At 40.3% G+C, this 18,295-nt stretch overlaps 2 protein-coding genes across 2 annotated transcripts in view; one reads left to right on the top strand and one right to left on the bottom strand.

Annotated features, from left to right (window-relative positions):
* Positions 1 to 9,046: 9,046 nt before the first annotated feature.
* On the bottom strand, positions 9,047 to 15,753 carry LOC147301969 (nuclear receptor subfamily 4 group A member 2-like). The gene is made up of 8 exons (XM_086284732.1): positions 15,614 to 15,753; positions 15,485 to 15,530; positions 14,511 to 15,334; positions 13,258 to 13,387; positions 12,999 to 13,156; positions 12,692 to 12,891; positions 12,399 to 12,577; positions 9,047 to 10,080 (listed from the first exon to the last, which is right to left on the bottom strand). The coding sequence occupies exons 3-8, from the start codon at positions 15,327 to 15,329 to the stop codon at positions 9,821 to 9,823; spliced, it is 1,746 nt and encodes a 581-aa protein (XP_086140858.1). The 5' UTR covers positions 15,330 to 15,334; positions 15,485 to 15,530; positions 15,614 to 15,753; the 3' UTR covers positions 9,047 to 9,820.
* A 562-nt stretch (positions 15,754 to 16,315) lies between these two features.
* The window catches only part of LOC147301968 (glycerol-3-phosphate dehydrogenase, mitochondrial-like), a 38,077-nt gene continuing 36,097 nt past the window's right edge, over positions 16,316 to 18,295 (top strand). Inside the window, exon 1 of the mRNA XM_086284730.1 lies at positions 16,316 to 16,463. The gene's annotated coding sequence lies outside the window, so the exon portion shown is untranslated. The remainder of the gene's footprint in view (positions 16,464 to 18,295) is intronic.

The raw sequence follows: 18,295 nt of genomic DNA, 5'->3' as shown, positions 1-18,295 counted from the left end.
TTGTACATAACCTTGGCTTTTCTATAAAGTCCAACATGCTCAAGTGACACCCAGAAGACAGCATTATTTCTCAGACATCAGCTTATAGCTTAGTTTTCATTTTGTAACTATTTTTCAAAAATGTTTGCTGGGTATTTTAAATGTTGTGCACACAGAAAGGTAAGAACTTAGAAGAACAGGGGTTTAGCCTCAGTTTGCCTTTCTCAGCTGTTTTACAATTTAGAGTAAAAAAAAACTATTTAGAGTAAAATATATGACAAAGCAGGATAGTTTTTATTCTGCATGTTTACCCATTTGTTTTCTCAGTCAGATTAAACCCTCACCTGTCACATCTGGTCTCTAAGCACCAAGAAGGCAAGGTTTTACATCAGGACTGCCCTACCATTGGGTTACATTATGGGCCATCTTTTATATACAAACTGACAACATCCTCCCAGGTTTTTGGCTTCAGTCCTCAGCCATTTTCCAAGCACAACATTCAGAACACTTTGGATATTTGTGGAGAAGTACGAGACATTATGGAGGAAGATAAAAACAATGGTCTCGTTTGACGTTGAATCTCTCTCACTTGCATTCCAGTTACCGGAGTAGTGGAGGTAGTTCATAAGACATTAAAGGGTGACCCTACCCTTCACATCAGGACTAGTCCTCTGTCTACATTTCACACACAACTGCCATTACTACAGGCAGAAACATGGTTGCACCAGTTTTACCCAATGTAGGTAAAAAAGGGCTCCAATATTCTATCCTGAAACACCACCAAGCCATTGAGTTTGTTAGACTGTGGAACTAGTACTGAAAAGCTGATGTGTACCATAGGCCAATGCATATGGATACATTAAGGCATGACTCTCATCACCCACTGGAGCACAAATTAGTTGTCATCAGGATGCTACAGCACAGTGTGAACATCATCCCCACAGATACAGAAGCCAGCAAAGCAGAAGAACATCATATCAAGAAGGCCCTGAATAAATGTTGTCATCCCAGCTGGACATTTGTCAGAGCTGGGAAGATAACCCAACAATGCTCCAGGCGATCCAGGAAAGAGTATGGACAGCCACCGCCTAAGTGAAAACCACTGGTGAGCCCTTATGTGTCAGGAGTTTCGGAACAGCTGAGACTCAATTTTTCAAACCCAGAAAACACGCTATGCTAAAAAACGATCTACCCCAAGGAAAACAGAGTAACAGGAAACAAAGTAATATCGTGTACATGGTGAAGTGCCCAGAGGATTACTGTGAATTATAAATTGTGGAAACCAAGCAAGCTCTGGCCAACAGGATGGGAAAACACAGAAGAGCTACCTCATCAGTCCAGGACTCTGCAGTCTTATTATGCCTACAAGCTAGTGACCACTCCTTCAGTGATTGGCTGTAGCTCAGGAGGTCGAGCATGTCATGTACTAATCCAAATGTTTGTGGTTTGATCCCATGGCTGCTCAAGTCTGCATGCCAAATATCCTTGGCAAGATACTGACCTGACGTTTTGTGAATGTTAGACAGAAAGCACTTAAGCACTGAAAAAAGTGCTTGGGTGAATGAGGCATGTTGCATAAAGTGCTTTGAGTGCTGTATGAGAACCAGTCTATTTACCAGTAAGTGATGAGGATGTGCACATCCTGGTAGGAGTCAAGGCAGCCATTTGTGTGAAAAGAGAATGACCATCTCTGAACCGAGGAGGGGGCCTAAGGGTGCCATGTCTTTGTATTTATACAACATTTTAATCATTATTATTGAGCCGGTGCTAGTGTCAGTCTTTCTTCAATAGCACGTTTTTTAAGATCAGGGAAACCTGATCTTGAAACCTGCAGTCAGCTGAGACTCACGTAGTCAGTTGGATTAGTGATGAAATGTTTGTTCAGATTGACAGAATCTACTTCTTCTGATTACTGAGCATCCATTAAGACATACAGTCCATAATGAAACCAAACTTTATTTTAAACTGCGCTCCAAGCACTGTAAGAGCCAAACGGCAAGAGAGAACAAATAAAATGTATGCTTTAGAGAGGTTAAGTTTAATCCTCATCCTTTCCAGATATAGTTACGGTATGTTACAGTAACTCCGGCCTGAAAACACCAACTCAGCTTTGTGTTTATCTGCAGAAGCAGCCAGAAGGTGAAGCTGTACGTCTACAACATGCTTCATGCTATAAATGATAAATGCTGAAATTAGAGTCCAGTCAAACTGTGCAATCATCAGTGTGGTGACTTATTTTTACATTTAACGAATATGTATTGATTTCTGGATTATCCATTCTTAAAAGAAAAATGACCATTGAGTATTGAAAATGTTTGATAAAAGACCGAAACAATCCAGCTTGTTGTTTTTGTCTGGGGACCTCTAAAAGTGGTTCATGCATGCTGTAGGAGCTGTAGTGACTTCAAATGGAAAGTATTCATTTATAATTATGACAGCTATTGATGCATCTGTCCAGTAATCTGTAATAATCTGCAATGGATTACATGTTTAAAGTAACAGGGGGGGCCCCTGCCTATAAATCTGTCTGCGGTGGTCCTGATGCTGGCGGGCTCTGGGCTGCTAGCGATAAGGGTTAAGCTGTATTGAAGCTGGATGGATGCAGAGATCAAAGTCAGAGCTTCAGAAAAACCCCACGAGTTGTGCACTTGAGATAAAATAGTTGATGCTCCTGAGCAACCACGGCCAGCCCGAGGGGCTTCAGGAGCCCCAAAAGCAGCCTATTTCTGATGGAAGTTCAGTTGTTTGGCAGTGAGAGACAATCAGAGGTCTGTTCTCACTGCTGCCTGAACTCTCTGACCTTCTGAATCTCCATACTTTGTCTTATATAAAATCCATAGCTTATGAGGATTCCTGTTGGTGTTCTCCCCTGTTTTCCTAACATTTATAAAGCATACCCAAAGTTAACTTTTATAGTTGTGGCTCTTTTTCATTGATGATGGGTGAAAAATCCATGCAAGCCAGATTAACTGTTCCAACCAAACCTGGGAAAACCACTGCTTTATGGAGCTGACTGTGTCCTGCTGATAGGGAAAGGAGTTTCCATATACTTTACTAAGGTAAAAGATTTTGAAGCAGCCCATTGGTGGATCCATACACAGGAAGTATAGTTATGGTCAAACATTTACATCTACTCATCATGGGCATGAATGCCATGGCTTTTAATTATTTCTTTGCAGTATTTGTTTTCCAAGTGAAATGGCTCTTCTTGATGGAGGACACAGTGAGCTCCATAAAGACGTGGGTTTTCCAATTTGGGATGGAACAGCTACAACTTGGCGTCATAGAGGATTGGGCTTTGGATGAATGAATCAAGATGAAGTTAAACCAAGAAAAGAAATATTTAATAGAACTTACAAACAACAAAAAGCAGTGCACAAAAACTGGCGGGTTGAAAATATGAAGCAATAATACAAAAATCTAAAAGGAGCACAAAGAAGGCTAGGAACAACACAGTCAGAGAAGCACAGGAAATGACCACAGAGGAGTTACAGGTGGGGGGCAGTGGGGCCAGACAATCACAAAATCGGGGGGAAATTAACAAAGGCAGGAAGTAAAAACCACAATGAGGGAAAACTAACCTTCTGCTCCATGTATGATGATATAGTGACTGCTCTGCATGAAAGTGGCACACTGCTTGATAAACAATATAAGCATAAGAAACCTAACATCAGACCTGGCTGGAAAGAACATGTATCCATGTACCATGATGAAGCTCGCATAGCTTATAAATGTTGGGCCATGGCTGGAAGACCTAAACAAGGCCCAGAATTTGAACAGAAAAAATGTGCGAATGCCAGATATAAGTACGCTGTTCGCTTTATAACTAAAAATGAGCAAATGCTGAGAGCAGATTCTTTGGCCAGGAAAATGTTGTGTAATAATACGGCAGATTTTTGGAAAGAGGTGAAAGCTCTTAATAACTGTAAACCATCTCTACCATCAACTGTTGAAGGTGTTTCTGGGGCAGATAACATTGCAGCATTATGGAGACAGCATTACAGTGCGTTGTTTAACTGTATAAAAAGTGATCCATATGAGGACAATCTTGACATGAGTAATGACACAATAAGTGTAAGGACACATGAAGTATATGAAGCCATTCATAGGTTGTCTGATAATAAATCCTCTGGTTTGGATCACATCACTGCAGAACATTTAAAACATGCTAGTTTAAGGCTAGCTCCTCTTTTAGCACTCTGTTTCACTGGGTTTATGATTCATGGCATATTACCAGACTCAATGCTGTGTATTTTACTGGTACCAGTTATGAAGGACAAAGCTGCAAAAGTGAGCTGTTTGGATAATTACAGGCCGATTGCACTAGCCAGTATTTTATCTAAGGTGTTAGAAAGAATCCTGTTTGATAGAGTTAGTGTGTTCATCTCTTCTCTGGATAATCAGTTTGGCTTCAAAGCACGGCACTGACATGTGCATATATGCACTCAAGGAAATAGTCAGGTTGTACAGGGCTAAAAATTCATCTGTCCTCATGTCTTTCATTGATGCCTCTAAGGCTTTTGATCGAGTGAACCACAGAAAACTTTTTGATAAATTGAAGACACGGGGAGTTCCTCAATACATCGTGAGGATTCTCTCTTACTGGTACGCTCATCAGAACATGCAGGTTAAATGGGGAAGCAGTATTTCTGCCCCCTTTGGTGTCAGCAATGGTGTCAGACAGGGTGGGATTTTGTCTCCAATTTTATTTAATTTGTATGTTGATGATTTGTCCATACAGCTGAGAGCCTGTAACACTGGGTGTATATTAGGTGAAGCACTGATAAATCATCTTATGTATGCAGATGACCTGGTTGTTTTTAGTCCAAGCAGTGCTGGGTTACAGGATCTTCTTAATGTCTGTACTGAATATGGTGTGCAATATGACATTGAGTACAATGCTGCTAAAAGTGCTGTTTTGATATGTAGAACCAAGCAGGATAAACAGCTAAATTTCCCTTTGTTTAAACTGGCACAAAAAACTCTTGAAGTTCATAAAAAGGTGAAATACCTCGGTCACTTTATTACTGAGCAAATGAATGATGATGATGACATATACAGACAACGATGTAAGCTCTATGTGCAGGCAAATACTATTGCACGCAAATTCAGCTTTTTTTCACTTCCAGTTAAAGTGGCTTTGTTTAAAGCGTATTGCACACCGCTATATACTGCCCCCTTGTGGTCATCCTACAAACAATGTAGCATGCAGAAGCTGCATGTTGCATATAATGATGCGATGAGAATCCTTTGCAGGATACCTAGAAGTGGTAGTGCCAGTCAGATGTTTGTAGCTGTGGGTGTTTGGACTTTTAAAGCACTTTTAAGAAAGTTAATGTTCAGTTTTAGAGAACGACTGGATGGTTCGAGTAACAGTATAATTTTAGCACTCACAGATCCGACAGTGAGTGGTTCCCGTTACTCATCCAGTCTCAGAAAGCACTGGTTAAAGTGTTTGTGTATTTATTGATTTATTTTAAGTAATTGTGTTTTATGTATATTATGGTTTTATATTTTTACAAATGCTTTATATACTTATTTATATACATATATATATTTAATGGTATACCTTGTGTTGTGTGTGTGTGTGTGTGGGGGGGGGGGGGGGGGGGGGAGTTGTGTGTGTGTGTTTCTTGTCTTGTTTTTATGGACATGTAGTCTGCCAATAAAGATTGAATTGAATTGAATTGAATTGATGGCTCTGACGTGCCACTGAAGCTGATCGCGCCAACTCAACACAATGCTTCCTTGTGTATTTTATAAGCGTCCCCATGGTGCCAGGTCTATTTTTTTAGGAGGCTGCACAGAGCAGGTGAAGAGGGCAGGAAGTCAGATACAAGCAGTACATAGGGAATCCAGGGAATTTTCAAAATAAAAGACCCCACACAAACTAAAGGCTCTGTTTCTGAAATGCTCCCAGTGGGATTTGAAGCTGTGCAAAGGATGGAACAAAACAGTGATGGGAACGTGACATTAAATCCAGTGTATTCCCAGGGTAATGCTGGCAAAAAGTAAGTGACAGACAGGGACATACAGAAGGCAGGAGGAAATGGGAAGTGGAAACGGAAAGGAGTAAAATAAAACAAATGATTACTTGTAGAATGATACAAACCAGATGTTTTGCACTGTGCAGCAACCCCTCTTCTTTTGACAAGAGTCTGTAACACATCTTCTTTGCATAATACAAGTTTTTATGAGTTTTATTTTTGTGTTTTTGAGCTCTTTCACTGATGTCCACAACAGAAATGTGACTGTTTTTGATGTAATGCTGTATGAGGGCCTGAAGATCCCAATCCAGTACTGATTTTCAGCCTTGTTCTTTGCACACAGAGATTCCTCCAGATTTTCTGAATCTTTTGATGATATTATGGACTGTAGATGATGAGATATTCAAAAGTCTATACATACAGGACATTATTCTGAAATTGTTCCAGAATTTGTGTTTTTTTTGGTGATTTATTTAAAATGCTGGGGGGTTTTTTGTTTTTTTTTTAATACCCAATCACATTGCTGACCTGCTGCCAATGAACTTGATTGTCTGCAAGATGTTCGTTCTTTTCAGGTAGCACTTACTTTTCCAACCTTTTACTGTTTTACTTAATCAAATGTACGAGTTAAACCTTTCATTAAAATATTAAACTGTCTTAGTTTAAACATTTAATATGCTTTCTTTGTTCTACTGCAAATAAAATATGAGTTTATACGTTTTTTTAATCACTGCATCACACAGCGTACCAACCTTTTGGGGGAATTCAGTTTGTACATTTCATTCAAAATTCCTGCCCAGCCTTCTGTGTGGGAGTTTGCTTGAACCCATCTTCCCTAAACTAACAAAACCTATTTCCAGTGACAGAGAGCTGGTGCAGTTGCTGGTGCCTTTTGAGAAGCTGCAGAATGACAGGTTTGAGAAGCGATTGTTAGGACAGTTGGGGAAATTAAGGGGGGGAAGAGAATCCTGGCGGATAGAATCTGCAAGCTGCATCTGTGAATTATCGATGAATTTCCTGCAGCATCCTCTCCTTTAGCTGCTCATGTCAGCGCACCATACAACACAGGACTACAACATTAGCTAAAAGTGAGGGTACATCAAAGCTAACACATCACATAAAAATGTGAAGTAGTTGATCCATTGTTCACATTGCTTCTCTTAATCACTCCAGGACTATTGTAGTGATAGTGATGAATTAAAGAAGAACCAACTAGGAGATGTTATATTAGTAAATCATTGGGTACCGGTTACTTCAACATTTGTTCCTATTTTTGTACTCCATATTTCGTATTTAATTTAACTGACACACAGTGAATTTTGGAGTCTTTGAGGCCTTTATGAGCTAAATATCCATAAATGCAACATGAAAGGTGCTTTTACATGTTGTTCTTACACCTGATATCAGTTATGGGACATTAAAAGTGCTTTTTTGCAATGAGCTACAGCCTGGGTACACTGTCTGCTGCTTGATCTTTGTGTAGACCGTGCATGAAAGAACTTTTAATTCCTTTTTCTTGCACTCTGTAGTTTTGCTCTTTGGTTATTAGCAATATGAATAGCAAATGATTTCAAACTCAAGCCAACATCTTCTTTGAGGCTGGGATCCAGTGGTAACAGCTGCACAAGTTTCCTTAAAGCTCCAGATGGGGGTGTCTAAATACTTTTGGTTATGCAGTGTATTACAGTACTGCAGGGACTTGGCACTGACATATACTGTGTATGCGATAATGCTCTAGCATGACTTTGTGGATCAATAGATTTCCTATAGGCTAATTTTTGTAAAACATTCCTGTCTGTGACCTTAATTCAATGTCCATATTTATAAAGGTGCTATAGGAACTAGCACTGTTTGGCTGTTAAATATCAGTTATTGTATTGCACTCGCTTTCTGCACCTGTCAGTCACCATCATCATCAGAATAAATTGGATGTTTCTCAGATACCGTTATCGATTTATCTCTATCTCAGCTCGCCACGCCGGGGCACCCGAACGGCCCCAGATATCGACCTGCAGGCCTATTAAAACCTCCTTGGGAACATCATCCTATAAGACCTTTTTTTCAAGTCATGAAATCAATGTTTTCAGCCAGATAGAAGAGAACACATGTCACCAGCTGCAGAGTACAAATCAGCTGGAATAACTTGAAATATTTACATATGTATGACTAAAAATGTTTAGGCTGCTGTTTAAAGGATTTGGCTTTTCACTGAAGTCTTTTAAAATGTGATGTTTTAGAAGAGATTTTAATCATATGGACAGGAGCAACATGAGGTCGTAGGATATATTCAGCACCGGCGCCTCCATTTATTTGCTCTGTTTGGCCTTTCTTGGTGTAGATGCTGAATCCTGGGCCTTTATCTTTGCCAACGGCAGCAGAAACTGACTTCTTTAATGCCACATCTAACCAAAGGGCTGCAGAAATGTCAGGCAGCCGACGGCCAGAAAACACACACACACACACACACACACACACACACACACACACACACACACACACACACACACACACACACACACACACACAAACACGCACACACACACGCAGTCATGCCTTGGAAAATTCTGTGTAAACTCTGCCAACTTTGAAAAAACAGTGCCAGTGTGACCTTTACATTCATATACAGGCACACATACGGTTTCTTATAGCTTATTTTTTAATGGATCTCCAAAGTTTGCTTTTCTCATTACTTATCAGAAAAACTGGCAAATTAACTAAAGAGGAGAAACACTGCTCATATTACTTTTACTTCTTTTCATCTTACTGGCAGGCGTTAGCATCCATATTTACTGTTTCCTGCATGAATCGTGCAAATTTTCAATAAACTGTGTTGCAGCATTTCACACAAATGCAGCCAGCTACCCATAATGTGTTCGTATGGGTGAGTACTTTATGGCATTTTTGCATGCATAAAAAATAATAAGCAAAAAAAAAAACTGCATTAATACGAACCAACACGTACAGAAAGAATGACCTTTGCATAAAAACAATGTGACATAAATTTGGTCTATGCAATAAGTACATTTAAAAAATGCAAACTTACATATAAGTTTGAAAACATAATTAAAATTTAACAGCAAAATAAAATAATTGAATCTCTTTAAGAATGCGTTTTTACAACAGTAGGTGTTAGAAAGTTGAATTAAATGTTATATATTGTAATTAGAATTGTTATTAAATTCAGTATAACATTTTTAAAGGGACTCTGCATTTCCTGCGATTAAAAATCAAATGTCCAACCATAGTTTCAAATAAATGATAGAAGGCCCAGCAGTCCAGCCAGTGTAACTTCATTTAGTCTTTTATTTATGAAAGTGTGGACAATGACATCTTACTCTGAGAAGACAACAGAGGTTAATGAATATTATTAATCACTAATAAACATGATGGGACGCCTTGTCTCGTATCAAAATGCCTTTGTACACAATGAGTAGCAGGAGAAAGCGTAAAATAAAGTCGTCTGAGTCACTTGCAGTCCATAATCTTGGCCTGACGGGCTCATTAAATCACGCTGTACATAGTAATAATGGTAGGAAAAGCTTATTTCAGTCTTGCAATGAAATTAATCCTTTTTTTCAAAGTCATCAGCATGCTTCAGTGAAGTTATATTTAGAAATTAAGTGGTCACAATTCTTGGATTAAATTGCTTCCACTTCTCATTTCACTTGTTCTCATCCCAATGTGATCTTCTGGTTCGGTATAACTTTTTAAAAATGTTTTTGTTTCTTATTTTTTTGCGCACAACATCCAGATAGTCAGCAATTATTATCGGGAACAAAGCAAAAGGGGTCTTACAGTGTCCTCGGCGAGAAAACCACAGAAAACCGTTTCCCTGTGTGTCTCCTTTCTTGTCTCTAAAATGGCAACGTGTCGAGGAATAACTTATCTATGATGGCTGGTGGCGGCACCAGATCCTCCAGCTTCAGGTAGAAAATCCTCTGCAGGCCCTGGATGCACAGAGTGCGAAGTTCCGGCAGCTTTTCCAAAAGTCTGGACAAATGATTGGACCAACAGCTCGAGCCTCCATCCGCGCTTGTCCCACCGTCCTTCAAGCACCTGACCACGCTGCTCTGTAGCTCCTCAACTTTCTTTGGCTCCTTCAGTCCATGCCGCTCTGTAGAGAATTAAATAAAAAATGAACTAACTTTACAAAGTTAACCAGGATATATTGAATTCTTTTATTACCTTTTAACTGGTGCTACAATAATTTCATTAAGTAAAATTACTACTTGTAAATCAGACTTTTGGTAGCTACATTCATCTCAAGGCTTTTGTTCTAAAATAACAAAGAATGTGAACTTTTAAAAATTCAGTTTTATCAACCAAATTTCAACCATTCAATTCATCTTATAAATCGCATATTTAAGATTGTTTTGCTTGGGTATAATTTTCAATACTTTTCCAGTCATTATGTTTAGCTAAGATTTTGCCATGCTATCTGTTACTGTTGGTTAGCAAATAGGTTTGACTAATTATATTAATAATTTATTCAATTTTAAAGCCCACTTATCGGGCCTCAACTTAGCTAACAAACTCATTTGTCTCAAACTTTTAGCTATTCCAACTAGTTTTCTTTTACTATTTCAAATTAGCTTTAACTAGTTTTTCTACCCAATTACTTTTAGCTAACCTTTTAGTAGTCAGTTTAGCTAATTATGCTAACTATTAATTTTAATAACATTTTAAAAACTATTTATCCCATATTAACTTTTTTTTTTTTATTAATTATATGAACCACATTTCAACCATTATCATATAAATTGTAGACTAAAGAGATTTTTGTTTAGGTAGTAGTGTCAGTGCTTTTCCAATCATTACTGTCTGTAATGTTAATTAGCTGATAAGTTTAGCTAATTATAGCAAACATTTATCCAATAAATTTAATTAAACATTTTTTGAGCCTCTGGTTGTTGCTAACAAATCTATTTAAACAATTTACTTTTATCAATTCTGTTTTCTTTATTTCAACCACTTTTTAAAAAAACAAATTACACTATTAAATTACCTTAAACTAATTATTCCCCAAAAGTTTTTGTTTTTACCATTTTTGTTATTTTAAAAGATTCTATATAATATTACGTCTTTGCTTTTAGCTAACTTTAGCTGTTGTCTTTACTTTTTCGCAGTCATATTTAGCTAATAGAAACGTATCCATTACTTTTAAATCATTTTTAAGATATTTATCTATTTTAACTAGAAAGTTAGTTATTATAATTTGCTAACTATTTCAACCATAATTAAATGACTAACAATTTATCCATAACTTTTATCAACAAGTTGTCAAACAAACTATTGTTTTGTTGTTGTTTGTTGTTTTTTTTCACTATTTCCAGCCATTACCCTTTAATCTGGGCTAATTACTTGGAACTTTTAGATAACTATTTAAACCAGTTACACTAATTATTGCACTTATTATTCTACAAGATCGTGAAGGACCTCAGCCATCCCAACAACAGACTGTTCTCTCTGTTGAGGTCAGGAAAGCGATTCCGCTCCCTGAAGACCAACACAGAGAGACTGAGGAGGAGCTTCTTCCCGCAGGCGATACGGTCTCTCAATCACACCACCACACAGTACTGACCCACACATATAGTTCTTACACACACTGGACATTCTGGACATTGTTTTCACTTCATTACTTAAATCACGCTGCTGTTATTGTGTATATATTTATTTATATTTCTTCATACATTCTTATATAGTTCTATATTGTGTATTTTGTTGTACAGTTATTTTATTTTCAACTTTAATTTATATATTTTATCTTATTCTCCCAGTTAAATTACCCTTCATTCTAATTTGTGTTGTACAGTTATTTCATTTTTAACCTTAATTTATATTTTATTCCTTCCTAATTAAATTTACCCTTTTTAATTTTTCATATTTATTTCCAATCTTATTCATAGCCTTTTCCTTTTTTGTTCTCTTTAGGTCACGAGCAGTTGTCCAAGCATTTCACTACATATCGTACTGTGTATGACTGTGTACGTGACAAATAAAATTTGAATTTGAATTTGAATTTGAACATGGCGTCACAAATTATGTAAAATTGCACACCTTTTGCCAAGTTTCGCTAGATTTTCTCTAGATTTAGAGAAACTAAATCAATAACAATCAGTCCAGCTTACTTGTCATCCCTTAAACATGTAGTTCACATTCAGGAAAGTTTATCCTCAGTAAATTAAAGCTTCACATCCTGGCATGATTTAATAATGTGACTGATTATACAATATTGTTCTTTTATCTTTATTTTGATTTTTCTTTTTTTAAACTGGAGCTGTGTTAATGACAAAAAATATTATAAATGGTAACATTCCCATGTTGAATATTATCAAAATAGATAATCCAGGGTCACTTGAATGTAGCATTTATCGGTTATGTCTTTAAGCTTTGTAAATCGCATGAAGCGGAAAATGTTCTTGGACGTCTCACCGGTGACCAGGGCGAGGGTGCATATACAGGAGAAGGTGGAGACGTCCAAGTTCATCCTCTGCAGATTGGCAGAAAATTCAACAATGCTGTCAATCCATTCGCCAAAGCCCCGCAGACACTGGAGCCGGTGCCACACTGACCCGTCACAGAAGATCAGTTTCCCTTCTTCTGGGTTGGATCTGAAATGTTACAACAGCCTGTGGTTAACGTGTGAAGCTGGAGGGCAGAGGTGAATAAATAAATAAGTAAATAGGCAAATAAATTCTATATAAAATGTGTAAAAGGTTATTTACCTGTACGACAACCGTAAAACAAAAAGTTCCAGGAAGGCAGAGTAGAAGAGAAGGTCTTGGTCATGTTTAGGTAGAGAGGTGAAACCCGGGATCTTCTGCGCCCAACCCCGAATAACCTCTATCGATCTGGTCAGGAGGTCATAAAACTGGCGGACATGCTGAGCATCGTCTCCTGGGGGACTTCCTGGATTCTCTTTAAACTGCATTTAAAGGTCACCGGTCGGATCAGATTGGAAGGAAGGAGGATACCAATGATTATAACTCTACTATGTCTTAGTCGTATATCAACAGTGTCAGTTCTACTTACTTTGGAGTAGTCCAGGCGAGAAGGTGGAGGATTGGACTCCACATGCGCCCTGATGAGGGCGCTCAGGAGGGCGCTGCCAGGTGAGGAGGCGTCTGGAAGAGCTCTGGGTTTGGACGGCAAGCGACCTCTTCGACCTTTCAGGCTGTCTGTCCTCACCACTGCAGAGGAAAAGATGAAGAGGGCGACACTTTTCAGCTCTGACCTCCTAAACGGCACCAAAAATAATGGTTTAAGAAGCTTTTTGGCTCTATCAGTTTACCTTCTTTGACCATTCCCACTGCGAGGCACTTCTGGAAACGGCAATATTGGCATCGGTTCCTTCTGCGTTTGTCCACAGGGCAGCTTTTGGCAGCCAAGCACACATACTTGGCATTTTTTTGCACTGTGCGCTGCACAGAGAGAAGAAGAATCTGCATATTACTCTATATACCTTTTGAAAAATACAATCCTGCACTTTAATAGGTTCATGGCTCTCGGGCTGAGGTGTGGTCGAATTTACATCAGTCTTCTTCCTGATCCAGCAAACACACCTGATGGTTAAAGGACTCTTTGGTTAATAAAAATCTGACTTGTTGGTGTGTTTCTTAAAAACTTGAAACAACTTTCAGTGCTCTAAACACATCTACCACTTGCTGCTGTTCACTAAAACTTTACACAGTACCTTTTCTTTTTCTAGTAAGAGATTTTTGGAAATTTTCTTGTAAAATTTTCAAATTAAAGCACAATTTTGGTCTCTAGAAACGTGTGCTGGTGGATTAGTCTGAAATATGGAGCCATATGGATCTTTTAAAAGATCTAATATGAGAAAAAGGAACAAAAAAAAACCGGTCCCTATGAAAGAAACAACAAGAAGAGACATAACAATAGTAATAGCGGACTTTTTTTTTATAAACATACTGTCATGACAATACATCTCAGAGGGCTCATTGTTAAAAAAAATACTTTTGAGCCATTTTAGAAAGATAAGAAAGGTAAAAGTAACCTAACAAGGGGTTAAATTGTTCCTTCAAAATTAGTGGCAGCACTCTTGCTCCTGTGGGCCATCTGAGGCACTGAGCAGTCGGACAGGCAGGTCTGAGTAAATAGAGGGTCGTGGTCATTCATAATTTGGAGACTGGCCCCGGGGAATCTCCCAGTGAAAGACGAAGGAGAAGGTTTTGATTCACGGCACGTTGGTGACCATTTTCATACAGGACATTCGCGACGTTTAACGCGCGTGTCAAGAGACCAAGAGAACAAAACGTGCCTCTGGAGTCTATTGTCCAATTTAGAAGGCCGGTCAGAGCTCCCCGGGGGAAGCTTTATATTATAGCCAATTACTTGGAATTAGAGTTGCATTATGGGATATAATTCCCGTGGGTGTGTAGTTATTTTGTCATCATATTTTTCACAGAAATGTTGGAAGACTTTTGTGCTAAAAAAGGGAGTAAATATCCATAAAAAACAACTTTCAGATCTTCAGAGTTTCCTTTAAAACTGCAGATTTGTATTAAGCCTTCACTGAAAACAAACCTTGAAGAACCCCTTGCAGCCCTCGCAGGTGCGCACTCCGTAGTGCTGGCAGGCTGCGTTATCCCCGCATACCGCGCACACCCCCTCTGAGCTCAGCGGTCCTCGGCCGGGCGCAGAAGAAGTTTGGTATTCCATAAAGTGGTGGCCGTGCGCGAGATGGAGTGGGTGAGCAAATCCAACACCGCTCTGTTTGCCCAGGCCGGTGGAGCCCAAAACGGTGGGTGTTTCCAGCTGCTGGTGCGCCAGAGCTCCGTCAAACTTCACCTGGCACGTGGACAAACTCTGGCCGTCGTGTTGCGCGTGTTTTAGGGACAGCAGGGAAAACCTGGACAGCGCGTTTTTCCTGTGCGTCGCCAAATAGTCCTGCCGAAAGCTGTACAGGGAGCCGGAGTCCTCCCAAATGTGTCCCGACGGAAGCTGGAAGTTGGGCGTGAGGGAGGAGTGCGGGGAGGGGGAGCGGTAGTAATAAACGGGGCTCGGGGAAGAAAGGAGCTCGTCTGACTGGTGCGCTGGGTGCTGATTCGGTTGATAGCGCGGGCACCCGTGCGCATCCTCCACCTTGACGCACGGCAGCTCCCCCTGGACCTGCATCTGAAACAGACACGGGGGCTTTACGTCGTACCCAGAGCCGTAAGAGTCCGCCAGGGGGCCGAAGGTGGGGCCCGAGGCTCCAGCCGACACTTCACTGTTAGTAAGATCCATGCTGAACTTGACAAACTCCGGAGTGAGGAAGTCGCAGCTGCGCTCTCCGCCGGAGCTCTGGGAGGCTGGGCTGGCTCCTTGAGGCGACGAGCCGCACTGGGTCTGGACGCACGGCATGATCACTGCAACAACACACGCAGATGATGAAACGTGTTTAAAAGTGCGATAAAGTGATGCTCTAGTGAGGCAATGTCGCTGGAATTCACCGTCGATGCTTTTTTGTTGATATATTTAATTATAATATTTTTTTAAGGTGAAACAAGCAAACTCACCTTACAATTGATTTTCCACAACCTCCTATTGTGCCCCAAACGTCTCCTGGCACGAAACAGAAACAACAGATAATTTGTTAGCGAGCCCAGTCCCCCCATTTAAACTCAAAAGAGTAACATTTCCACTACCTTAGATGTGGATCCAGTGCGGGAGGACGCTGGTGAGTAATCCCATCCCTACTGTGTTGCTGCTCGTGGATCTTCTGAAGCTCTCTGGCTGTATGGACGGAGCGATGGAAATGACTGTTCACTTCAGCCACTCTTTGGCTTTGCAGACTGGCTGCCAGTGGCACCGACAATGTGCTTTTGTTTACGTGCTTACGCGCTCCAAGCCCCATTACGCACGCACTGGCCACAGAGGGGTGGTGTGAGAGAGAGTGTGTGTGTGTGTGTGTGTGTGTGTGTGTGTGTGTGTGTGTGTGTGTGGTTAGAAAGCGGCTCAGTGAATTTGGAAATTATGTTTATAATTAAGTTTAATGTAGTTTTAATAGATGTACGGCTGCAGTGGGGGATTCAGATTGGACTTATCTAGTTGTAAACGTGTGTAAAAGTATATAAAATTACACTTTTTATGTAGTTTTTAAAAACACAAGAATACTACTACACATGCTTTAATCTGCAGGGTGCTTGGTTTACTTATATGTGCACGCCTTCTGTCCTAAATAACAGAGGAAACGACAGCTGGCTCGTTGTTATTATCCCCAGGGAGGATGAAGAAAAGAGCGGAGTTGCGCAATCTTGCCTTTGCCTTACATCAATTTACGTGGCACCGCCTCCGCTCGAACCCAATTGGACGCTCTCAGCCGAGCTCCGCCCTCCGATTGGCTCTCCCCGACATCGCTCGACGTGCCCGCCGGGCTTCCTGGTTGTAGCTGTCAAGCGCTCACTCAAGCTACGGTTTGGATAGCTACCGATGCTCCCAGTCGCCGCCCTGCATCGCCCCGAGCGACTTTTATCCAGCCACGAAGCACCAAGTCCTGTAAGTGGGAATGTTTGTTGTGTCACCCGGTGATTTTCGGACATTTTAAAGCCGCTCTAAATGATTGTCTAACCCGTGTTTTTCTTTTCTTTCCCGACCCCAATAAAGGAAAAAAAAGCAGAACATCTGCGAATTTTTCTTCGCTAGCCGCTATAGGGCTGAGAGACTACCCTTCAGTTTTATCGTGTTCGTGGAGCTAAACACGGGCCATATTTACGTGTCTTTTTAGGCTATTTAAGCCCGCGTGAACGGCTAAATATTTCACACACCCTTTGAAGTGTATGTAGCCTTTTTTTCTTCTTCTTCTTTTTTACAACGTAAAGGCGAAGGTCAACAGTAATCTCCCCCCTCAGAGACCACACCGACACTGATCGCTTACATTTTGATCCACGGCAGGACAACAGTTAAAGATCAAACCGACTTCCTCTTGTGTGGCCCGGCGTACCTGCATCGGTATATCACCACCTGCTGTTAAAAGCAAACACTCCCAAGTAGGACATTTTGAATTAAAAGAAAAAGCCACAAATTTCACGTGTTTCTTCATAAAAATCACCCCCTCCTCCTCTTCCGGATTCATAATGAGCCTGCAGGCTGCTCTAAGTGAAAGCTGGTGACTTTCCCCAGTGACACGAAGACACCAGTAGTGGCATGAATATGGTGTGCCATGTTAACAACATAGAGTTTAAGAGTCCTAGTTGCTTCACTCACAAAATCAGGGGTGTCAAACCTGAGGTCCGGGGGCCAGAATCGGCCTGGACTCCAACCGGTCAACTTCAAAAAGCAGGAATGAGGGTGTACATTTTGGCCTTTTAACTATATTTCAAAGGTTTTAGCTTTATCTTAACTGATAAACACCTCCCACATGGCCATTCATGCTACACCAAAGTAAATAGTTATGTAATAGATTTTTTGAGTTTGACATCACAGCACTAAAGGAGGCACCGATTGTGAAAGTCTGGGCTAGTGCTCATGTTTAAATATTCCAGATTGCCCCACACAGCTGGTGCAATACCTTGTCTTTGAGGGTTTTTAGTTAATTGGTATAATTTATTCCTGTCTGTGAGAAACAAACGAGTGTTTAATCTTTGAACACGTAGCCAGCACAAACATAGCATGACATTTGTACACTTTTGGAAAAGATTTTTTTCTTTTTGGAAAAAGAAAAAAAGTGGAACGATGGAGCGACTGGTCTCATTGTGAAACGTCAGGCTAATTATTTTCATCGTCACTTTGTTGGTGTCCACATTATGTGGACCACAAATGGGACCTTAATCTTCAAAATTAGCATCATGTTCTTTTAAGTAATGATTTAAACTTGTGATTGGGACCATAAACATATTAGAATAGTGCTTACTGAGGCCATTGGTCAAGGAAGACGTATCAGGGCTGTCAGATTTGTTTTTGAAAGTAGGAAAGTCGCCCCCTGCTGGACTTTTGGAGGCAATAAATTGCACACTGAGCTAAATTTGTCAGACTCACCTAGTCTTAATGCAGGTTTTCACACAGATTGCGTAATTTAGCCTAGTTAAAGTTAACATAGCGAAATTGTGCTTTGTTAATTGATATCTGGCTGTTGGGTAATTGCTAATAAATGGTAAATGGCCTGTATTTGTATAGCGCTTTACTAGTCCCTAAGGACCCCAAAGCGCTTTACACATCCAGTCATCCACCCATTCACACACTTGTGATGGCAAGCTACATTGTAGCCACAGCCACCCTGGGGCGTACTGACAGAGGCGAGGCTGCCGGACACTGGCACCACTGGTGTCTGACCACCACCAGTAGGCAACAGGTGAAGTGTCTTGCTCAAGGACACAACGACCGAGACCAAG

Source organism: Aulonocara sp. 'chitande type north' Nkhata Bay, linkage group LG23, assembly GCF_057382095.1.
Source record: "Aulonocara sp. 'chitande type north' Nkhata Bay isolate Kocher_YH1m ecotype deep benthic linkage group LG23, A_spYH_male_GT1.1, whole genome shotgun sequence".
Taxonomy (NCBI): domain Eukaryota; kingdom Metazoa; phylum Chordata; class Actinopteri; order Cichliformes; family Cichlidae; genus Aulonocara; species Aulonocara sp. 'chitande type north' Nkhata Bay.
Note: the sequence above shows the minus strand (reverse complement) of the source record. Positions and strands in the feature narration are given on the sequence as shown.

Bases quoted from the DNA above. Each gene is read 5' to 3' on its own strand.
- LOC147301969 (XM_086284732.1), bottom strand. From the start codon at position 15,329: ATGCCGTGCGTCCAGACCCAGTGCGGCTCGTCGCCTCAAGGAGCCAGC. The intron at 13,388-14,510 runs GTTTGTTTTCAG...CTCTCTGTGCAG, and splicing joins GCTGCAAGGGGTTCTTCAAG to CGCACAGTGCAAAAAAATGC. The intron at 13,157-13,257 runs GTAAACTGATAG...TTTCCTCTGCAG, and splicing joins AGTGGGAATGGTCAAAGAAG to TGGTGAGGACAGACAGCCTG.